Here is a 22,582-nt window from a genome sequence, read left to right on the forward strand (position 1 = left end):
GTAGTAGTAGTAGTAGAAGAAGAAGAAGAAGAAAAAGAAGTAGAAGAAGAATTAGAACTAGAAGAAGAAGAAGAATTAGAACAAGAAGAAGAAGAAGAAGAAGAAGTAGTAGTAGTAGAAGAAGTAGAAGAATTAGAACTAGAAGAAGAAGAATTAGAACTAGAAGAAGTAGAAGAAGAATTAGAACTAGTAGTAGTAGTAGTAGAAGAAGAAGAAGAAAAAGAAGTAGAAGAAGAATTAGAACTAGAAGAAGAAGAAGAAGAAGAAGAAGAATTAGAACTAGAAGAAGTAGAAGAAGTAGAAGAAGAAGAAGAAGAAGAATTAGAACTAGAAGAAGAAGAAGAAGAAGAAGAAGAAGAAGAAGAAGAAGAAGAAGAAGAAGAAGAAGAAGAAGAAGAAGAAGAAGAAGAAGAAGAAGAAGAAGAAGAAGAAGAAGAAGAAGAGTAGCACTGGCTATCAAAGATCATCTGCAAGAGATCTCCTCCCAACGTTGAAATTTTAGAAGGAACCTAACTCCACAGGTATACACGGATGCCATTCTCCCCAACTCTTTCAACAGGAAGCAAGGAACATCCATATAGTCCTTGACTTACAAACATCTGTCTATCAACCGTTCTTTCTGGGCAGACTCAACCTGCCTGTCTCCCAGATGTGCTCCGGCTCCTCCTGGAACACTGCCAAGTTCCAGAGGGAAACCAAACCACCCAGAATGGTTCCAGAATCACCACGAGGCTTCTGAGATATCCTCCAGGAGTCACATCCCAGCCCTAGGACGGCTCGTACAGAAGCCATTCCTTAACAGAGAACGGCGTTGAGGGAAAGCCACCTCAGGGAGAAATCTCCTTCAGTCTTACAAGCAAGGGTGGGAGATCAGTCACCAGAGAGTCCAGGAGCCTCAAAGCTTCTGCCTCTGGTATCTGTGTCTGCTTCTCAGAAGGCAGTGAATGGCCCGCTAACCTTCTTCAGCTCTTCAGCTCTGAAGGGTTTTCTTGAAAACCCGGCATTCTCAAGTGGCCCTCGCTCAGCTTCTCCTGCTCTCCACTGCACCCCACCTTCTGCTTCAATGGGTGAATTGTTTTTCCATGATATTTATGCAGTCAAGGACAACTCCGATGCCTATATAACAGCAGTCAATGTCCCGAAAATCTCTCCCATAGCAAACTTAATCTCTCACAGAGTCCCATAAAGTTCACGTGGAACTCTTAAGTTCTGCAGAAGCCTCTTTGGGAAAAAAATCCATTTTTCCACCTGGAATAAACTTTCCGGGGTAGGATGAAAGCAGGAGGATGCTCTTCATCCCTACAGGTCAAATAGAGTGTTCCTCTCCTTGTTGCAGAAGACATGGCCTGGGTAAGGTGGCCAGATCAAAACCAATTCCGTTGTGTTTATTTTGTACAATGACAATAAAAACTACGCTATCCGTCCTCGGCCTTCCTCTGCTCAAGACAATAACAATAGTTGAAGTTGGAACCTGCCTTCTGCATCGCAAGAGTTACCCACGATTCAGCACAACAGACCAACAAGACACAACTCAGATTGCCAGCACCTGCAAACGGTTCTACCCACACTAATCCTGGACCCCCCCCTTTGCTCGTGACAATTTTGAGAGGGTCGTTTTATACGTGACCCGTCAAAACCGCGGTCCACAAAAGCGCGCTCGACGAAAGCGCGTACGTGACGTCATCACAGCGCGACGAAAAAAATCAAAAATTGAAATAAAAATAAAATTAAAGCAAGCCGATTCACATAAAGGTAAGGGTTAGGTTTAGGTTTAGGTTAAGGGTTAGGTTTAGAGCATTAGGGTTACGTTTAGCGTTAGGTTAAGGGTTAGCGTTAGGTTTAGGGTTAGGTTAAGGGTTAGGTTTAGGGTTAGGTTAAGGGTTAGGGTTAGGTTTGGGGGGGGTTAGGGTAAGGTTTTCACTTTAATTTTACATTTATCGATCACAGCGCGATGTTTTCGTCGCGCTGTGATGACGTCACGTACGCGCTTTCGTCGAGCGAGCTTTTGTCTACCGCGGTTTTGTGGTGGAACCGTTTTATATCCAATTTATGACGACCACTGGCTAAGAACCACCAAGGAGCCGAACTACATAGGATTCCAGATGCCCATCCTGCTGGAATCACCTCCAGCCACGGAGGAGAAAACAGGTTCTCCTATAAAAATTCTGAAGGAGGAGAATCGAACAAGATGAACCTGGAGAAGAATATCATGGGGCGAATGACTATCTTGACTATCCTCAGTTTTCAACTTTCGAGTAACTATTCCATTTTTGTTTTGCTTCTATAAAAAAAACACACACACACACACAGGAGGGTGCAGGAAGTGTCTTGACACCGTCATTGTTTCTGGATGACAGAATGTTGTTAAAAATTACATTTCCCATGAGTCACCCAAGGTGTGATTTCACTCGGCTTATGTGTTTTGGCAGTAGAGCTTCGACTTGTAACATCTGTGCTGCACCAGGAAGGTCTCTATGAAAGCATGCTCAACATTGCAGCATTTTAAAATAACCTTCAGTCACCAAACAAGGGAAGTCGGCTACAGGATGATTTCATTGAGGGCCATTCAGCTCTTCCCCCAGGTCCATCTCTCCCCCATCAAAACATGCATACTTCTATCACGGAGGACTTCAGTAGGGCTAACGCCATCCACCCAAAATACAAATAATATTTGAGCCTATTTTATTAAGAGTTGCTTCTGCTTCCATGATGGGGGTTTCTCAACCTTGGTGGCTCGAAGAAGGGTGGGCTTCAAATCCCCAAATTCCCCAGCCAGCAGCGCTTAGAGTTGAAGTCCACTCCTCTTCATAAATAGCAGTTAGACTTATATACCGCTTCATAGGGCTTTCAGCCCTCTCTAAGTGGTTTACAGAGTCAGCATATCACCCCCACAGTCTGGGTCCTCATTTCACCCACCTCGGAAGGATGGAAGGCTGAGTCAACCTTGAGCCGGTGAGATTAGAACCGCTGAACTGCTGATAACAGTCAGCTGAAGTGGCCTGCAATACTGCACCCTAACCACTGCGCCACCTCGGCTCTTAAAGCAGGACGTAAAGTGAGATTTGGACATTAAGTGTGAAACCTACTGGGTCAGGCTGGACAGCCTCTTAGAGCCCCTTTACTTCTATATTAAAGCCACATAGGCAGAGTTGCAGCTTGCAAAAGAACAGGGAGCCAGTGCCTAACCACAAGATGTTCTAAGCCAATGTCCCTATGTCAAAAGCCTATGTCAAAAGTCCAGGGTTCAATTAATGTTCATTAATGACACGTACTCCATAAGAAAAGGAGAAGACCCCATCTCCTTATAAGGCTTTCTCCTCAAGGTAACCACTAAGAAATGTGTTAAGTAGTTCCGTGTTGCAATGCTTTTGAGAATGTATAAGAATGCGTGCTTCGATAATGAAGGTGGTTCAGAATTTGCAATGTTAGCCTTTTCACTAACTTTCTGAACCTGGCTGCCAAATAAGCTTTTCCTGTATCCTGAGAAGTCTAAAGCCTGTCATTTCCTGCAACATTCAAGCCATCAAGGTTGAGAAATACTGCTATTGGGACTTCTCAGTAGCACTTCCACATCACTGATGCATCTAATCCTTCTTTTTTTGGGGCTGGGCCTTTCTCAAATTGTTTTTAATTGTAGAGGGGAGAAAATGTTCCCAGATGCTAATTCTCCAAGAACCCCTTGGTTGAATCTAGTCAAAACTCTTAGCGAAATCAGGACAGCCTCCAATCACCAAGACCAGAGATTTTCAGAATCTTCTAAGCTTTTGGATTCTCGTTGCTGGAACCCATCCTCAGGAAACTTCTCCCTAACAGAATATCTGATTATCTCCAGAATATATTCCGGAGGGAGAAGATAGAGAGAAGTTCCGTGAGGATGGTCTCCAGCATGAATCCAGAAGCTTAGAAGACTCTAAAAATCTCTGGTCTCGGTGACCTACCCAGATTGAATCCTGTAACACGTACTCAGAACACGTACATTTGCCTTACGCATCTAATTCCCCAAATCCATCCTTCCCTTAGGGGGCACCTCAAGAGTGAACCCTCCAGAAGACCAAGTCAGAACTCCAAAGAGAAGGCCTTTGAAAGGGTCCATCACCTCTCCGATGTCCAGGGGTGCCTCCCCACCCGTGGGCTCCTGCGTCCGTCCCCCCCCCTACAAAGCAGCCGTCCTCCCACCACTCTTTTCACCAAAAAGAAAGGTCTATTTTGAAAGAGCACAAGGCAACCATCACCTGCCATTGTTGGGCTGCTGTGGAGAATGTTCTGACCTCTGGTCAGGAGATCGTGAACGACTGCGGCGGGGCCTGTCATGGGATCGGTTGGAATGATCAGATGCCAGCGACTGAATTTCTGAAATGTCTGTTAAATAAAAGTGGGGTTTTTCATGAGATGATTCAGAAGTAAAAAGATGGCATGACCTTCGCTGAGGAATGAACGCAAAGGCTTGGGCAGGACTTGGGAGGGAGCCGTCCGGCTTTCCGAACTGGATCTCCACTGGATCTTGCCCCGTTTGGTCAGTGGAAGGTGGACTCTTTGGGCATTTCTTCAGCCCTTCCTTCCCCTGCGGAAGATCCCGGAAGCCTTGCGGCTCCGCCTGACACATTCGCAACTGTTGGTCAACGGGGAAGGCAAGCGAGAAAAGGCAAGCGATACTCACCGTCTCTTTCTGAAGCATTGGCTGAGTGGATGCTGTCGGAAAGATCTGGGACGTTCAACAAAGTGGCTCTTTCATCCCTCTGGACCACCATTTTCAACTTGCCCTTTGACCTCTCTATCAGGGTTTTGGCGTCTGTCAAGGACATATTTTCCGTGACAGTCCCGTTGATCTGCAAGAGAGCAGAGGAGTAACCGATGAGAAGTTAGCCTCTACTCCAGGGATGTCCAACCTTGGCAACTTTTTTAAAGACCTGTGGACTTCAACTCCCAGAATCCTCCCATCTTTTGGGAGACGGCTGGATGGGAAATTCTGGGAGTTGAAGTCCAGAAGTCTTAAAACTGCCATGGTTGGTCCTCCCTCATCTATACCTTCCCGGCATCTCTGAAGAATTAAAAGGGTGGGTTTGGGGTGGCAAATGTCAGCAGTTTTGTCTAAACCAGCTTGTCCCCATCTGCAACCTTCTGGATCTACTGGAAGTAGAGCTCCCTCCAGCAAACAATGATAAATAAAAGGTGGAAGAAAGGGAATTTACTGCTCCCTCAAACTAGATTAAGAACAATCCCACCTTTTCTGCCCTTTAAACAGTTGAATTGTTTAGTACTCCAAAATATAGCTGATTAAAAAGCTGGACATTTCAAAGCAACTTCAAGCAGTGGCTAAGAGAATGGTCGTATCTTGAGGATTACTTGTACTTTAAATAAAAGAGATGCTCAAATGCGAATATATATATATATAGGAGAGAGGAGGGGGGAGGGAGGGAGAAAGAGGAGAGAGAGAAGAGAGAGAGGAGGGAGGAGGGAGGGAGAGAGAGAGAGAAGAGGAAGAGGAGAGAGAGGAGGGAGGGAGAGAGAAAAGAAGAGGAGAAAGAGGGAGAGAGAGGGAAAGAGAAAGAGAGAGAGAGAGAAAAGAGGAAGAGGAGAGAGAGAGGAGGGAGGGAGAGAGAGAGGAGAGAGAAAAGGAGAAAGAGGGAGAGAGAGGGAAAGAGAAAGAGAGAGAAAAGAGGAAGAGGAGAGAGAGAGGAGGGAGGGAGGGAGAGAGGAGAGAGAAAAGAAGAGGAGAAAGAGGGAGAGAGAGGGAAAGAGGAGAAAGAAGAGGAAGAGGAAAGAGAGAAGAGGAGAGAGAGAGAGGAGGGAGGGAGGGAGAGAGAGGAGAGAGAAAAAAGAAGAGGAGAAAGAGGGAGGGAGAGAGAGGGAAAGAGAGGGAAAGAAAGGGGGAGAGAGAGAGAAGAGGAGAGAGAGAGGAGAGAGAGAGAAAAGAAGAGGAGAAAGAGGGAGAGAGAGAAAGAGGGAGAGAGGGAAAGAAAGAGAGAGAGAGAGACCATACCTTCAGCACAACATCTCCTTCCTGGATGTTGCCATCTTTGGCTGCCAAACTGTCTTGAGAAATTTCTTTCACAAAGATGTGGCTGGCCAGGCGCAACCCGTATTCTGTGCCAAACGAAAAACGAAGCGAGATGTTGTCAACCCGGAACAAGGACAGCACAACTTCCGTAAACCTGCTTTCTCTGCCAACTGCACTTTCCTGGACTCTACCAATTCCCACAGAGCATGGCAGGTTACATTTATTTTGGGGTGGGGGGGAGAAGTTGATCCTTGTTTGATTCTTTCTTTCTTTAGCACATGGAGAAGCTGCTGTCTCCTCCTGGGGTAAGATGAGAGATGCTGTGCAGGAGAAGACCTTCTCAATGATGGTTTCCCATAAGTTGTCATGTTCTACCAACAATATCCAATGCCCTCTTTATTTTCCTGGGCTTCTGTCCCGCCTAGCCCAGTGTACTTCAACATTGGCCATTAAGAGACGTAGACTTCCCAAGATCACCTCTTTTAAGATGTGTGGACTTTCCACTCCTAGGATTGACTGAGGATTTCTTGGAAGTTCAAATCCAGACCTCTGAAAATGGCCAAGGTTGGGAGACAATGTTCTAGGAGAACCACTTGAAGTGATGACCCTCGTAGAAGTAGAAGAGAAGGATTAAATCCATACTTTTCAACAGCTGGGATCAACCCTGATCCAGCCCAACAGGACCTATTCTAGAGTTGTCAGCCAGGGAGGGCTGGATCACCAATCCCTTGTTTCTTTTTCTTCTTCTTCTTCTATAAGTATAATCTTTATTGACATTGTACATAAATACAAGGAAATTGGTTTGTTTGTTTTAAAGTATAAGTATTCTCTCCTTAAACACGTGGTTTTCAAACGATGTGAGGATGTGATGCTCTCCAAAGATAAAAGGACTTGGGCAATCACCTTTCCCCACCTAGGAATGAGGCGAAAGATTTCACCAGGATTAGGGTTAGACAAGAAACAAAGATGCCACTCCCATTTATTAATGAAACTTTTAAATTATGCATCGTAGGGATTTTCAGAGTTCTACCTCTGCAAGATTTCATGAGGAAAAAAGCACACAACGAGTTTGGGCACAGGCACTGAGGAGGAGGAGGAGGAGGAGGAGGAGGAGGAGGAGGAGGAGGAGGAGGAGGAGGAGGAGGAGGAAGGAAGGAGGAATAATAATAATAATAATAATAATAATAATAATAATAATAATAATAATAATAGAAAGTCAAGAACATCTATTAATCGAAGTAAAGAACAAAAATCTACTGAAGGCCCAACAGACGAAACAAGAATACAGAAAAGATGTGATAAAATCAAGAATGGAGAGTTGGCAGAACAAAGCACTGCATGGCCAATTTCTGGAAAAAATAAAAGATAAAGTGGACAGTGAACAAACTTGGTTATGGTTAACAACAGGTACATTAAAGAAAGAAACAGAGTCACTAATCCTGGCTGCGCAAGAACAAGCTATCCGCACAAATGCCATTAAGGCCAAAATCGAAAAATCCTCTGATGATGCCAAATGCAGACTTTGCAAAGAAGCTGATGAAACTGTTGATCACATACTCAGCTGCTGTAAAAAAAATCGTGCAGACTAATTATAAATTGCGGCACAATTCAGTAGCACAAATGATCCATTGGAATTTGTGCAAAAATTATAATATTAAAACAGCAACAAACTGGTGGGAACATCAGCCTGAAAAAGTCACCGAAAATCAGATGGTCAAGATCTTGTGGGATTTCCGTATACGGACAAAATATTGGTGCATAATACACCAGACATCACACTGGTTGAGAAAAACAAGGTTACAATCATAGACATCGCAATACCAGGTGATAGCAGGGTTGCCGAGAAGGAACATAAAAAAATCCCAAGATACCAGGACTTAAAAATCAAAATTCAACGACTATGGCACAAACCAGCAGTGGTAATTCCAGTGGTGACTGGCACACTGGGTGCTATTCCAAAAGCACTGGAATTACATTTGAAACAGTTAAAAATTGACAAAATCACCATCAGTCAAATGCAAAAAGCCGCACTGCTTGGATCTGCACGCATATTACGAAAATACGTTACGACGTCCTAGGCCCCCGAGTGGGGCCCAGCTAGTAACCAATGCCAAATCCGGCGAAACAACTGGCCGCTGTGATACAATTCTGTTGTTGCGAATAATAATAATAATAATAATGGTGGAGAAGAAGTCAAGGAAGAGGAAGGTGATTTCTATGCCATCTTTTATACATTTTTGGCCAACTCAAAAGTCATGAACACAGCTGATATTCCAGCCTCCAATTCTCTCCACAACGGCTACGCAGAAAAAGTCTTAGAGAAAGCACTTTTTGGCAACATGGACTTACATTTTCCAAACAAGATGGGTGAACTTGCTAAGATTAATTCCCGATGGATTCCAATTTTTTTCACGTTCTCGATCCATTTTCAAATAATTCAGCTAGGACGTAAAGGGAGCCAGCTCCCAACAATCCTGACCCTTAGCTCTGTCCCAAATTAGATCAAAATGGCCAAGTGGGGTCAAAAGGGAAGGGGGTTAATTCTCTCAACCGAGGGGCCGTCAAAGTACCTTCGTTCTTCCGTGATTTCACCAACGTGACCTTCGTGGGTTTGGCGGGTTGGCTGGAGGCCATGGATCTCCGGTCCGACCTAGGCGACACGCTCCTTTCTCGACTTACGCTGCGATCCCTCGTCCAACTTTTCTCGTGCCTTCTGCTTGTAGCACCGTGGGGACCTCGGGGGTCATGCAGTTCCTCCTCGTAGCTGTCCTCGTCGTTTTCAGAGACGGGGTCAGGATCCGTCCGAGTCACTGGGATATGGACTTTTTTCATTCTTCGGATGGTCTGGAAGACATCCAAGGCAACAATCATTTCTGGTAGGGGGTGTCAACTGTCCACATGCCAAATAGCAACAGCAATGGCCCTTAGACTTACATACCACTTTACAGAGCTTTACAGCCCTAAGCGGTTTACAGAGCCATCCTCTGGCCCCCAAGAATCTGGGTCTTCACTTTACCCATCTTGGAAGGATGGAAGGCTGAGTCAACCTTGAACCAGTCAGGATCAAACTCCTGGCAGTGAGCAGAATTAGGCTGCAATGCTGCATTCCAACCACTGTGACATCTTTTCCCTTTTCCTGGTGCCTCCCTGTCTCATTCCTTCCTTCCTTCCTTCCTTCCCTCCCTTCGCAATAGCACTTAAGACTTATATATCGCTTCACAGCCCTCTCTAAGCGGTTTACAGAGTCAGCCTCTGGCCCCCAACAATCTGGGTCCTCGTTTTACCCACCTCGGAAGGATGGAAGGATGAGTCAACTTTGAGCCAGTCAAAGTTGGCAGTGGGGCAGAGTGAGCCTACAATGCTGCATTCAAACCACGGAACGCTCCTCCCTTCCCACCAAAGGTGGTTCCTGTTTTTCTACTTGCACTTTTTATGTGCTTTCGAACTGCTAGGGCAGTGGTTCCCAAACTTGGCCACTTTAAGACTTGTGGACTTCAACTCCCAGAGTTCTCCAGCCAGAAGAGCTAGCTGGAGAATTCTGGGAGTTGAAGTCCACAAGTATTAAAGTTGCCAAGTTTGGGAACCCCTGTGCTAGGGCGGCAGAAGCTGGGACAAGTCACGGGAGCTCACTCCGTTACGCGGCGCTAGGGGTTCGAACTGCCAACCTTTCTGATCGACAAGCTCAGAGTCTTAGTCCCTCAGCTACCGCGTCCCTCCCTCCTTCCCTCCCTCCCTTACCTATATGATAAGTACATCCTGCCAAATCATTAACAAACCCAACGTGGCAACTGCTTTCCTGAGAGACAGGAAGGGTGGAGGGGAGGGGGGAAGAAGACCCCACTTACAATTTTGGCATTTTTCCCACTTTTCCTCAACTGCTGGACGGCGAAAGCGTGTTCCACGTTATCCATGGAAACGCCGTTAACCATCGCGACACGGTCATTCTCCCTGGGAAAGCAAGTGGGGGTGGGGGAGAGAAAGCAAGAAAATAAGAGAACAGCAAGTTAAGAAGACCCCCACCCCCCCCTCTCTCCACATAAAGGAAGGAGAACAATTGGCTCAAATCCGCAGTAAGACTGAGAAGTCAAAATTCTTCCGTTCTTCAGTCCCTTCTTAATTTTTGCATCTTTTCTTGGTTTTATTTATTTTTTTAGCATGCAGTTTTTCCCAGGCCCAAGGTAAAGAACGGGGGAAGCTCTCCTTCTCCTTCTCATAATTAGGGTCCCAACTGTGATTGTTAACTTGTGGAACACTTTTAAAGCCATTACAATACAATACAATAGCAGAGTTGGGAGGGACCTTGGAGGTCTTCTAGTCCAACCCCCTGCCTAGGCAGGAAACCCTACACCATTTCAGACAGATGGCTATCCAACATCTTCTTAAAGACTTCCAGTGTTGGGACATTCACAACTTCTGGAGGCAACGTCTGTTCCACTGATTAATTGTTCTGACTGTCAGGAAATTCCTCCCCAGTTCTAGGTTGCTTCTCTCCTTGATTAGTTTCCACCCATTGCTTCTTGTTCTGCCCTCAGGTGCTTTGGAGGATAGCTTGACTCCCTCTTCTTTGTGGCAACCCCTGAGATATTGGCAGACTGCTATCATGTCTCCCCTGGTCCTTCTTTCTATTAAACTAGACATACCCAGTTCCTGCAACCGTTCTTCATATGTTTTAGCCTCCAGTCCCCTCATCCTCTTGGTTGCTCTTCTCTGCACTCTTTCTAGAGTACCAGAATCTTTTCTACATCGTGGCGACCAAAACTGGATGCAAATATTCCAATTGTGGCCTTACCAAGGCCTTATAAAGTGGCATTAAGCCTTCACGTGATCTTGATTCTATCCCTCTGTTTAGGCAGCCTAGAACTGTGTTGGCTTTTTACTCCAACGGTCGTCATGATAGGATGGATGCGATTCTTGTAAGGGCTTAGGGGAGACGGTTGGGTAAGGAGCAGGAGTAGAGGGGCCTTCTAGACACCCCAAAGCCCAGGCTGGGTCAACACTTACTGCAACAGCCCTTCCGCTGGGCCTCCTTTGAGCACATCTGATATGACAATGGAGGTCTCACCGCTCTGGAAGTGAGGGTTGTCTCTCCCACCGGATATTGCGATGCCGAAGCCGAACCCAGGCGCCTGAGAAGATCAGAAAGGAGGTTGAAGTCCTACCTTCCACCATGTCATCCTTCGGAGCAAGGGGACGTCTACTGAAGCACCATCTCCCACGTTCTCCCACGTCTCCTCTCCGTGAGACTCCAACCCACCTTAGGCCTTGTGGAAATCCCACAGCGATGTCCAGGGCGAGAGAACACATGAGAAGGGCCCTGAATTACACCCGTGTGCGTGGGTTGTTCAATGTTTTCGGACCATTCCAACTCACAAACATCCCATTCTGAAGACCAGAAGGTCATCCCAATCTTACGGCTGTTCCAACCCAGGCGTGTCCCACCTGGATCTCTCTCATCAGGACCATTAACCAATTTCATTGTATACATGATGTACAACGACAATAAAGGCTACATACTACACACTACCTGCCTTTCCCTTCCCCGCACAATTGTAGCAATAGCAATAGCAGTTAGACTTATCTACCGCTTCATAGGGCTTTCAGCCCTCTCTAAGCGGTTTACAGAGTCAGCATATCGCCCCCAACAACAATCCGGGTCCTCATTTTACCCACCTCGGAAGGATGGAAGGCTGAGTCAACCTTGAGCCTGGTGGGATTTGAACAGCCGAACTGCTGAACTGCAGTCAGCTGAAGTAGCCTGCAGTGCTGCATTTAACCACTGCGCCACCTCGGCTCTTATTTATATCCATTTATTGGTGCCATTGTTTCAAGTGTTTACATACTTGTTTCCTTGTTGACAAATAAAAGTAAACAGATAGATAAAAATAAATAAATATAGACATCACCGAGGGTTGCTAAACTCTTGGATTTTTAAATGCGAACAACGGAGCAGCTAGAAGCCAAAAATGGGTATGGAAAACCCAACCTATTAAGGCTGATATGATGACTGCAGTCCCTCCGGCCTTGGTCAAAAGGCGAGGCGAGAATTGGAAGGCTTCCACCATTGCACAGCCAAGACATCGGCAGGGGCCAAGGGAGCAGCCCCCTCGGTGCGAATAAAACAACCGAGGAATCAAAATAAGAAGCCCTTCCTAATCTGAAGAAGGAAAGCTGCTGGCTGGGGTTGGGTTAGCGCTTGGGGAGATGAAAACCACAGAGATGCCTTCTCTTCCTCGATGGGATTCAGCTCATTATGCGCAGAAAACATGACAATGGGGCTAAGGCTTCCAAGATTATTTCTCGCACAGCTGGGAAGACATTCTATTTATTTATTTTATTTTTCTTTCCCATCATGAAAAGCAAGACTTCACCCCAAGCTAAAACTCTAACTCTGGCTAAAGGAAGAATGCAGGAATCCCTTCCTTTTGCCTGTGTGACTTCTTCCCTTCCCTTGACAATGGTTTCTGGAGTTCAGTTCAGTTCAGTTCACTTTATTTGTATGCCGCCCTTTTCCCTGGGGGGACTCAGGGCGGCTCACAGTTCAAAAGGGGTGGGGGAAGGACAAACAATTTACAACATAAAAGCACTACATCATTTAAGAACTCAACAGTCATACAATTCGAGTAGGGGTTAGAATCTTTAACCCCAGGCCAGCCGGGATAGCCAGATTTTAAGTGCGGCGCGGAAGGTCTGGAGGGTGGTGAGGGTCCGGATCTCCACGGGGAGTTCGTTTCAGAGGGTCGGAGCAGCCACCGAGAAGGCTCTCCTCCGAGTAGTTGCCAGTCTACACTGGCTGGCTGATGGAGTCAGTTGCGATAGCCGAGTAATCTTGCTTCCGAATGGTTGCACGTGTTGTGCAACGCACGGCGGTTTTTCATGAAGCTGGACCTGAGAAATTGAGGTGGTCTGCCCTTAAAAATTTCACACGTTGCGTGTAAGCGGAAGGAGTCGTAGAAACTGGGACTGGAGTCAAAAGAGGAACCAACCCAGAATCCTTACGTAGTCACAAACGAATTAAGTTCAACCCTCCTTGGCTGCCATCCTCTTTATTTAACTCCAAGCTGGGACTGACTATATTAGTTGAGAAGATTCCTGTCCATAGGCTTTTGGCAATAAAGCAATTTAATTGGACCTTCATTGGTGGCCCTGTTCTTTTGCACCTGGACAGCGTGCAAATATTCTGAAGTGTCTTCTTAGCCCCCGTTCCCCCCCCCAAAAAAAATGCCTATTCAGAAAGAAGAGTAGCTTTCTCAAGATTGGGATGGCAACTAGAAAAAACCTTTCTCCAGAGGACAATTCTGATGTAAGAAAGAATTCAGAAGAGGCTAAATAAAAACATCCTTCCTTCTTGTGGGAACCTTCTCTACAGGCTACGTATCTTCAGGGTCGCTGGTTGTAAGATCAACATTCACACGCATTTTTGCTCCTTAACACAACCCGTCCTAAGAACAACGGGCAAATTCTGCCTTTAATGAAATATCAGAGGGGGGTTGCATCAACATTTGAGCTTACTTCTCGTTGACGAAGTTGGTCAAGTGTTGCCCAACTTTGGTGACTTTTAAGGTCTGTGGATGTCAACTGCCAAAATCCCCCAGCCAACATGGCTGGCTGGGGGAATTCTGGGAGTTGAAGTCCTTCCATCTTAAAGTAAACATTGAAGGACCTGGTTCAGGACTGGTGACCAACTCAAGTGCTTTGTTTGAAGGCCAAATCCTGGGAATATGCCTGGTAAGACGTTGTGTGTATTAAAGTTGCTGGAATGTTCCACGGGGGCCTTGTCACACCCAGAACTCCTTGTTGAACTATTTATAGCTTGTAGGAAGTTTCAATCAGCCATAACCTCACTCTTCGTCAACCCCCACCAAGGGGGAGAAAGAGCAACCCCTCCTCCCTCCTCACCGAGGTCATCTCCTTTCCTGCAGCTCTAATTTGGAAAGCAGATGCCCTTCCTTAGGAGCTGAAGGGGTAATCTTCCTTTGACCAAATCAAAGTTTTAATCAAGAATTAGAGGAAGTGCAAATCTCCTACTGGACTTCTGTTTCCGTTGAAAAAAACATGCCTTGCGCTGAAGGCTCAATAAAGCTGGGTGTTTCCCCCCCCCCCCAAGCAGGAATTAAGAGCATCTGGTGCAGTTTTTATCTTCTGCACAACTCCGAAACCCTCCCAGTTGGACTTCTGCTCCAGGCCGCCATCCGAGCAGTGCAGTTCCAGTCTGTATAACTGTGACGGATTGAAGACAAGTAAACTGCTTTCTCCCACCTCCGTTCATCTCTGAATATTAATGCAGGGAGTTCTCGACTTACAACAATTCATTCAGTGACTGTGGTGCCCGCCAGCGGCCAGCAGAGCTGGCAGCAGATTCGGACAGTGAGGAGGTTGGGGAGGAAGATGGGCCAGTCCTGGAGTCTGGGGAAGGCTCTGTGTCGGAGGCAGAGAAGGGGCCAGGGCCGTCTGACAGTTATCAGCTGCCTTCAGAGTCAGACATCAGTGGGGCAGAAGAACAGCTGGAGCCTGTTCCCAGTGTGAGTTGCCAGATGAAGGGAACAGCTAAAGAACAGGGGTCGACTTGGGAGAAAGGCCACAGGTGGACGATGAATGGCCCCTCCCAGAGGACCTAAAAGAGGAGCGACAGGGGAGTGGAGTTTGCAGGAGACCATTAGTTCCCTTAACTGGTTCATGAATCTCCGAGACTCCTTGCCAGGTTCTGCAGAGATCGGCCTGGCAGCTCTCCAAGCATGATAAGGTCTGTGACTGTAAATCCTCCCTCGAAAGACTTTGCTGGATGTGAAGGACCAGAATTCCCAGTCAATTAATAAAAGGAGTTTTTGTCAGGACAAGGAGTTTGCTTCATGCTCTTGGGAAGCCTCAGTCAGAACAGTTACAACAACACTGAGAAAAAGTGACTTACGACCGTTGCAGGATTCCCACAGTCACATGGTCAAAATTTAGACCCTTGGCACCTAACTCATATCTATTGTGGTGCCCCGCGGTTAACTTCATCATCTTTTGTCACCTTTTGATGAGCCAAGTAAATGGGGGAGCCAGATTGACTTAGCAACCTCACTATGAAACCTAAGAACGGCAGTGATTCCACTTAACAACCGTGCTACTAATTTTAACAACTGCAGTGCTTCACTTAACAACTGTGGCGATGAGGACGGTTGCAAAAGGAGGCGAAACTCACTCCCAATGCCTCGTCCAGCCACCGAAATTTTGAGCTGGGCTACGGATGTTCATTCGAGGGTTACCTGCAGCACCTCGAGCCAAGGTGGCGCAGTGGTTAAATGCAGCACTGCAGGCTACTGCTAGATCAGCAGTTCAGCGGTTCAAATCTCACCGGCTCAGGGTTGACTCAGCCTTCCATCCTTCCGAGGTGGGTAAAATGAGGACCCAGATTGTTGGGGGAAGATATGCTGACTCTCTGTAAACCGCTTAGAGAGGCCTGAAAGGCCTATGAAGCGGTATATAAGTCTACTGCTATTGCTATTGCTATTTACAGAATTACTTTATTCCATCCTTTCAGCTTTGCCAAACGAAGTTTTTTTTTTTTAAAGGAAGAAAGAAGGAAGGGAGTGGAACGATGAGCAAGAAAGGGAGGTGCCCGGAATAAATTGTGCCTTTAATTTTTAATTTTATTTTTTTATTTTTTAGCCACACGGAAGTATGAGATGAATGAACTCAGCTATCGGGGAAAGGCATCGCTTGAGTCAGCGATCTAGATTTCTAATGTTACAACAGTTTTATGGCGTAGCTCACAACCGTGTAATCCAACTAGGCTGGTGTTTAACCACACTTAAAGTGCATGTTGCGTACACCCCAGTGGGTAATGTTTAGTCATGTACAAACTGGTTCGGATGCTGTTTTAATTCTTGAGCAACTGAGCAATTTCTCCACTGGCTGGCTGCTCAGTCCTTTCAGATTTTCATATTATTATTATTATTACACTTTATTCATTGAACATGAAACTCAAGTCAACTGAACATTCAAAAAAGCATCACAAATACCAGTGACTGGTGCTAATGGTTGATACAGGATGCTGCCAGTGTCCTGGGTATCAACTAAGTACCTTTTTAAAATATAAGATGTTCCAAGTTAGTGTAGTTTTTTTGCAGTTCCGCTGGTGTTATTGCAGGAAGCTGCAATTTGTGGATGTATCTTGTAAAATTCTTGGACATGGTGCCAAGTGCCCCGATGACAATGGGTATCACTGTTACATGCTTCATCCATAGCTGTGTGGTTTTGATGGCTAGGTAGCGATATTTCGTGATTTTTTTCCAGTTCTTTTTCTTCAACTCTGGCGTCTCCTGGTACTGGAGACTATGAGCCGAGGTGGCGCAGTGGTTAGGGTGCAGTACTGCAGGCCACTTCAGCTGACTGCTAGCTGCAGTTCGGCAGTTCAAATCTCACCGGCTCAGGGTTGACTCAGCCTTCCATCCTTCCGAGGTGGGTGAAATGAGGACCCGGATTGTTGGGGGCGATATGCTGACTCTGTAAACCGCTTAGAGAGGGCTGAAAGCCCTATGAAGCGGTATATAAGTCTAACTGCTATTGCTATTGTGGTGTCAATCAATTGCACTCTTCGGCCCTCGACAACTATGATATCTGGCGTGTTCTGTTCCAAATGACGATCCGTCTGTGTTCGAAAGTCCCACAAGATCTTCACCTTCTCATTTTCCACTTTTTCCACTTTTTGCTCCCATGACTTTCTGGATATGGATAAGTCGTATTTTTTACATAATGACAAGTGGATTAATTCAGCAACTCGGTCGTGTTAATAACTCAGTTGTTGTTGTTGTTGTTGTTGTTATTTTGATATTACCTTTGGCTTTTGGGGGGGGGGATCTTATAACAGGTAGTCCTTGACTTACAACCATTCATTTCGTGACCGTTCGAAATTACGACGACGCTGAAAAAAGTCACTTGCGACTGTTTTTCATCCTTATGACCGTTGCAGCCGCCCCATGGTCGCAGGATCAAAATTCAGACGCTTGGCAACCGATTCATGTTTATGACGGCTGCAGAGTCCCAGATCACACACGATCTCCGTTTGCGACCTTCTGACAAGCGAAGTCAATGGGTAAGCCAGATTCACTTAACGACCGTGTTCCTAATGTAAGGACTGCAGTGAGTTGCTTAACAACTGTTGGCAAAACTCACTTAATAACTGTCTCGCTTAGCAACGTAAATAGTGGGCTCAATCGTGGCCGTAAGTCAAGGACTGCCTGTATAAGACTATTCCAGGGATTTCTTCTGGGGCACCACAAAATTTTTTTTGGGAGAAAAGGCGAATGAAAAATCAAAATAAAATGAATGCGAAATATTCCAGGGCTGGAGACTATTTTTGTACAATTGCTATCTTGCATGGAGTTCTACCACAAAGCTCCATTTATTGAACCACACAATAAAGCACAATAAAATACTAACGTTTATAGAAGACAATTCTCGGGTGGGTGGGGGAATCCCATTCAATTCCAAGTCATGGGGGAAAAAAATTGGTCACCTAAATTATCCTACGCGGATTACGACGTCAATTTCGAACAAAAGGAGCAAGGAATTTTGCTCTGGTTCTACCTTCTAAAGAGTCCTTATTTTTCTCGCTGCTTTTAAGAGTAGTCCGGATTTTTTGTCATTGTGGAAACTCACCCTGTGAAGTGTCACCGTGTGTTGTTCCCATATGGCGGTTTCTTCCATTGTTGTGCTCTGACGAAAGGAGAAAAGGAAGAGAGAGAGAGGGGAAAAAAATCGGAATTAATTTCACTAATTAAACTTCCGTAAAACTTTCGTAATCCCAAGCATGCAGCAAGCCACTTTCCAAATGACTTTGGTCATCCTGCTTCAAAGACCCAAGTCAAACCACGGCTTTTAAAATTATGATCCTGGTACTTATTCAGTCCCTTTTTTTTTTAGCTTGAAAAAGCTATTAAGTATGGAATGCACAACCGTTTTCATTTTGGCAAAACCAAAAAATTATAGTGAACCAGCATAGTAAAGCTCATATATTAAATGATCTTAAAAGGCATGCAACTCCAAAGGTTAACCAAACAGAGCAGAAATCAGACATTTCCCTTTTTTAAAAAAAAAAATCACTTCCTATATATAAAAATCATTGGAAGCATAAAGAGGGAAGGATAATGAAATACCCACATTAGAAGACTGAATTATAAAACTGACTGAGCTTGCAGAAATTGTTATCAGTTTGCTCAGGGAACAAATAGGCAATGATGTGTGTGTGTGTGTGTGTGTGTGTGTGTGTGTGTGTGTGTGTGTGTGTTTTTGTGTGTGTGTGTGTGTGTGTGTGTGTGTGTGTGTGTGTGTGTGTGTCTCCTTTTAAGAAACTAGAAGCCTTAGATGGATTTTTTTGCTGAAAGAAGAAACAACTGAATTTATGCTTTATGGATTTGAGGATTAAAATGATTAAGAGAGAGGAAAAAATAGTAAATCAATTATTTGATAGAAAGAAGCGCAGTAGCCTGGTGCCATGTTTTCTTTCTCCCCCCCCCCCCACTCTGTATACCTTTTCCTTTATTCTTCTTTTAATCTCTAACACCTTTGCTGCTTTGAAAAATTCTAAGAAAAATAGTATGCGTCCAACTTTTCTCGCAGTCTTTTTAAAGAATAATACCGTCAAGGGAATTGGTTCCCTTTCTAAATCTGGAAAAGGAGTTTTTGGAGCAGGTAGATTTGTTTGGAAACACCTTTCCGGCGCTGGATGCAAAAAAAATAGCATAATCCTGAATTATGGCAAATGCCACAGCAGATGCTCAGCCCCGTCGATAAAGTAATAACGACCTCAAGAGTCACTTTGAGAGGGTTCCGACCCAGGACATAACAACGGAGAACCGGTCAAGGCAAGACTGACTTGAAAAAACAGTATTATTTTTTCACGAAGTCGGTAAGTATTTCTGGGCCAAGAATACTGAGAAAACCTTCTTCCCTGCTCCTCATCTCCCACCCCAGCTAATTGATTCGTTTGCAAACTGGCTTTCCAAATCCGTGAAAAATAAAGTGTTGGAATTCGAAGGACCCCAACCCAAGCACCAAAAGGCACCAATCTTCACCACCACCCCAGCACAAAATTACACCACCTTCCTCTCCCGTCATCTCCATGACCTAAACTTGGCCACTTTAAGACTTGTGGACTTCAACTCCCAGAATTCTCCAGCCAGCATAACTGACTCTCTTGTCATCCCTTCCTCTGCAATCTCTCCACTTAGATCAGAGGTCTTCAAACTTGGCCACTTTAAGACTTATGGACTTCAACTCCCAGAATTCCCCAGCCAGCATAATTTACTCTCTTGTAATCCCTTCCTCTGCAATCTCTCCACTTAGATCAGAGGTCTTCAAACTTGGCCACTTTAAGACTTGTGGACTTCAACTCCCAGAATTCTCCAGCCAGCATAACTGACTCTCTTTTAATCCTTTCCTCTGCAATCTCTCCACTTAGATTGAGGTCTTCAAACGTGGCCACCTTAAGACTGGTGGTCTTCAACTCCCAGAATTCCCCAGCCAGCATAACTGGGATTACAAGAGAGTCAGTTATGCTGGCTGGAGAATTCTGGGAGTTGAAGTCCACAAGTCTTAAAGTTGCCAAGTTTGGGAACCACTGACCTAAAAGGAGCAACCAGATCCAGTTACCGTAAATTATAACGTCTGGTGCTTTTGGCTTGGCTGTGCTTTTCCACTCATCGTTTTAAGAAAGCGTCCCACCCCCCCCCACCCCCCGGCTGCTTCGTAGGAGGGAGGGGATACTACCTGGCACGGATTTTACTCCAGCCAGGAGGTTTAGAGCACGTGAGCCACGGTGGAGGAAAGTCACGTTTAACTGACACTGCAGTTAATCTGCTCTCTGGTGAACGCAGAGCCCAACGGGCTCCTCCATCAAGCCAACGGATTAAAGGGGCGGGGGGGGAAAGATTCCTATCCAGTTTTAATTTATTTTTCCCCCTCCCCTAAGTGAGACGGCAGCTGGATTAGAGGAACTCTCGTAATTTAGGGCTGCGAAAGTAGCTCTGATTTTAGAAAGGATAAAACCGAGGAGACAAAAGGAAGGAGTCCCAAAAAGAAAGAAAAAATCCCAACCCAGAGTTTTAAAACCTCTAAATCTTCCTGGTCTTTAAACCTGGCATCTTTCGGAGATGGCCTTGCCAAAGCTATTTTTTTGTAAGGAGGAACAAAGAGGAAAAAAAGGGATGTAAAGAATATCCCGGAAGCCGTATACGGGGGGGAAAAGAACAATTACCGAGTTGTTAAAACTAAACAGTGGGGAAGTGGGGGAGAATTTGATTTTAATGTTGATTTTTGTGCTGTTGTGCCAACCAGATGTGCGCCAGGGGTTAGGATTCGCAGACAAACCGTTTCTGCATCATACAATGTCTTTCTCCGGCCCAGAATTTGCCTCTCCCAATGGGTTAAAAACACCACGCGGGGTGTTCATTCATTCTCTGTTTTCTAAGGACCCAGGTTAAGATTGTGCGACTTCAGGCTTCGCGTAACAACCCTTGTCAACAAGGGTCTCTTTAAAAAAGGCAAACTAAATAAAATTCATACAATCAAATGTTAATCAATACTGGGAAAATGTTATGATATATGATATAATTGAATATTATGGAGGTTTAGCTAAAATAGGATATGAGGATTTGATGACAATAGAGGATCTTACAAACAAGTAAATGAATTGTCAGCATGTGCTATGGATTAATTTTTTAGCATAGCTAAGGATGAAGGATGTTTAAATAACCATAATAATTGAAACTGGAGGTATAATGATGTTGATATGGTAAATATTCGAGTTAAGATATCTGAATTAATATGAATTAATGGAAGAGAAGCACCAAAACATGTTGTAACCAGTTGATATACTTCTTTTTTTCATAAGACACCTGTGTTTTGTATTGTTTTCCTGATTATTGTTTTTGTCTTTTTTGTATTATCTACTATTTTTTATCTTAATTTTTATTTTCTATTTGTTCTTTTTTCTTTTCTTTTTTTTTGAGTTCTCTCCCTTCCCATTGGTGTGGGTAGGTACTGTTCAAGATTATTGCTCCTACCAATACTCCTAAATAATAATTACAGTTAAATGAAAATGGATATATAATAATGCTTGAGTTAATATGAGTTATGTTGGTTGACTGTGGAGGAGATGTACCAAAACTTATTTGTAATCGATTGATATATTAAGAAAGATGCTATACCCGTGTCAAACTAAAATTAAAAAACATTTAATTAAAAAAAAAAAAAGGCAACCAGAGGCAAAGTGATTTTTGTTAAAAGTGACTTTCGATTTAAGGTATTTGCTGGTATCGGAATATCCAGACAGGGGCCTCTTCTGAAAATCAAATATGTGTTCAGATTTTTTTTTTAAGGAAAGTCCTTCACATCCCTTTCACCTAATTCCAATGTTTAGCAAACACCAGTTAGCATTCAGCTGAAGGTGTGCGAGGCATTCTTATTTTTTTTTAAAAAGTCTTTTAAGTGGGAAACAAAAACATGGGTGAGCTACTGGAGTTTGCTCTAAAGGAACTATTCTACTGCCACGTCGGTTGCCCCCATTCTGCCAGTTTAAAAATGCCAGTCTTGGCACCAGAGGAGCCCCACTTAAAACACTGGTTCATGCAGAATTGGGGAGTGGGGGGAAAAAAACACCCAATGATTTATCCCAATTCTGTCAGGACACTGCAGAAATTTATTTATTTGTTTGTTTGTATTGCACATAGTTCTTACCAGCCCATCTGCCCAAGGAGAAGGGTGCTGGGTGGTGTCCAATTAACCAATAAAATTAAATGTCAAACCCCAAATCATTTAAGATTAAAAGTTATAAAGTTATAAAAATATATATACATTCCATTTGTCTTGGGATTGCAAAAAGAATATGTATGTATGTATGTATGTATGTATGTATCTATCTATCTATCTATCTATCTATCTATCTATCTATCTATCATCACAACCCCTGGTATGCCCAAATATGGGAGGAAGTCTACTGCTTCCATTCTCTGTCTATCGGCTCGTCACAAGAGACCATCCAGACAGAAACCCAATATTTTTACTGTTGCCTTTGTTACATTTGTGTTGTATTTGTGCTGATAAATATATGCCTATTTCCCTGGCTCAGCTGATAAAGGAGGAGAACCTTGTGGCTTAGTGGTTAACACATCTGCCTAAGATGTAATACAGCACAGGTTCTAATCCCAGTAAGAGTATGGCCTAGCTGATGAGAGCTAAATAGCTTGAAATAGATCTATACTAGTCTCCCTTTATTTATTTATCAGCACAAATACAACACACACACACACACACACACACACACACACACAATTGCATTTCTGTTTCATTGGAACCGCCTGGACAATTTTAGGCAGCCAGAAGAAAACAATGCTTACAAAACTTGGCGAGGTTCAAATATTCTGTAAACAAACCACAGCCCTGTTTGAAAGATTGCTGGGAAAACACACCCACCCACCCACCCCCCAATTAAGCGAGACACGAGGATTAAACTGCAAAGGCCAGGCTGCGTTTTTGGGGGGGGGAGTGTTGATAAAATATCGACACGAAGCAGCAGGGAAAAGAAGAAAGAATAATAAAATTGAT

At 44.5% G+C, this 22,582-nt stretch overlaps 1 protein-coding gene across 1 annotated transcript in view; it reads right to left on the bottom strand.

The window, feature by feature from the left end:
- TJP1 (tight junction protein 1) overlaps positions 1 to 22,582 on the bottom strand; it is a 145,580-nt gene that overhangs the window by 38,251 nt on the left and 84,747 nt on the right. The window contains 7 exon segments of the mRNA XM_087703978.1: positions 4,233 to 4,359; positions 4,658 to 4,826; positions 5,981 to 6,084; positions 8,569 to 8,842; positions 9,844 to 9,946; positions 11,000 to 11,124; positions 17,639 to 17,695. Of these exon segments, the coding sequence (XP_087560104.1) occupies positions 4,233 to 4,359; positions 4,658 to 4,826; positions 5,981 to 6,084; positions 8,569 to 8,842; positions 9,844 to 9,946; positions 11,000 to 11,124; positions 17,639 to 17,695 (959 nt within the window).

This window comes from Thamnophis sirtalis, unplaced genomic scaffold, assembly GCF_051295495.1.
Source record: "Thamnophis sirtalis isolate CommonGarterSnake01/CBP01778 unplaced genomic scaffold, rThaSir2_p1.2 scaffold_2, whole genome shotgun sequence".
Taxonomy (NCBI): Eukaryota; Metazoa; Chordata; class Lepidosauria; order Squamata; family Natricidae; genus Thamnophis; species Thamnophis sirtalis.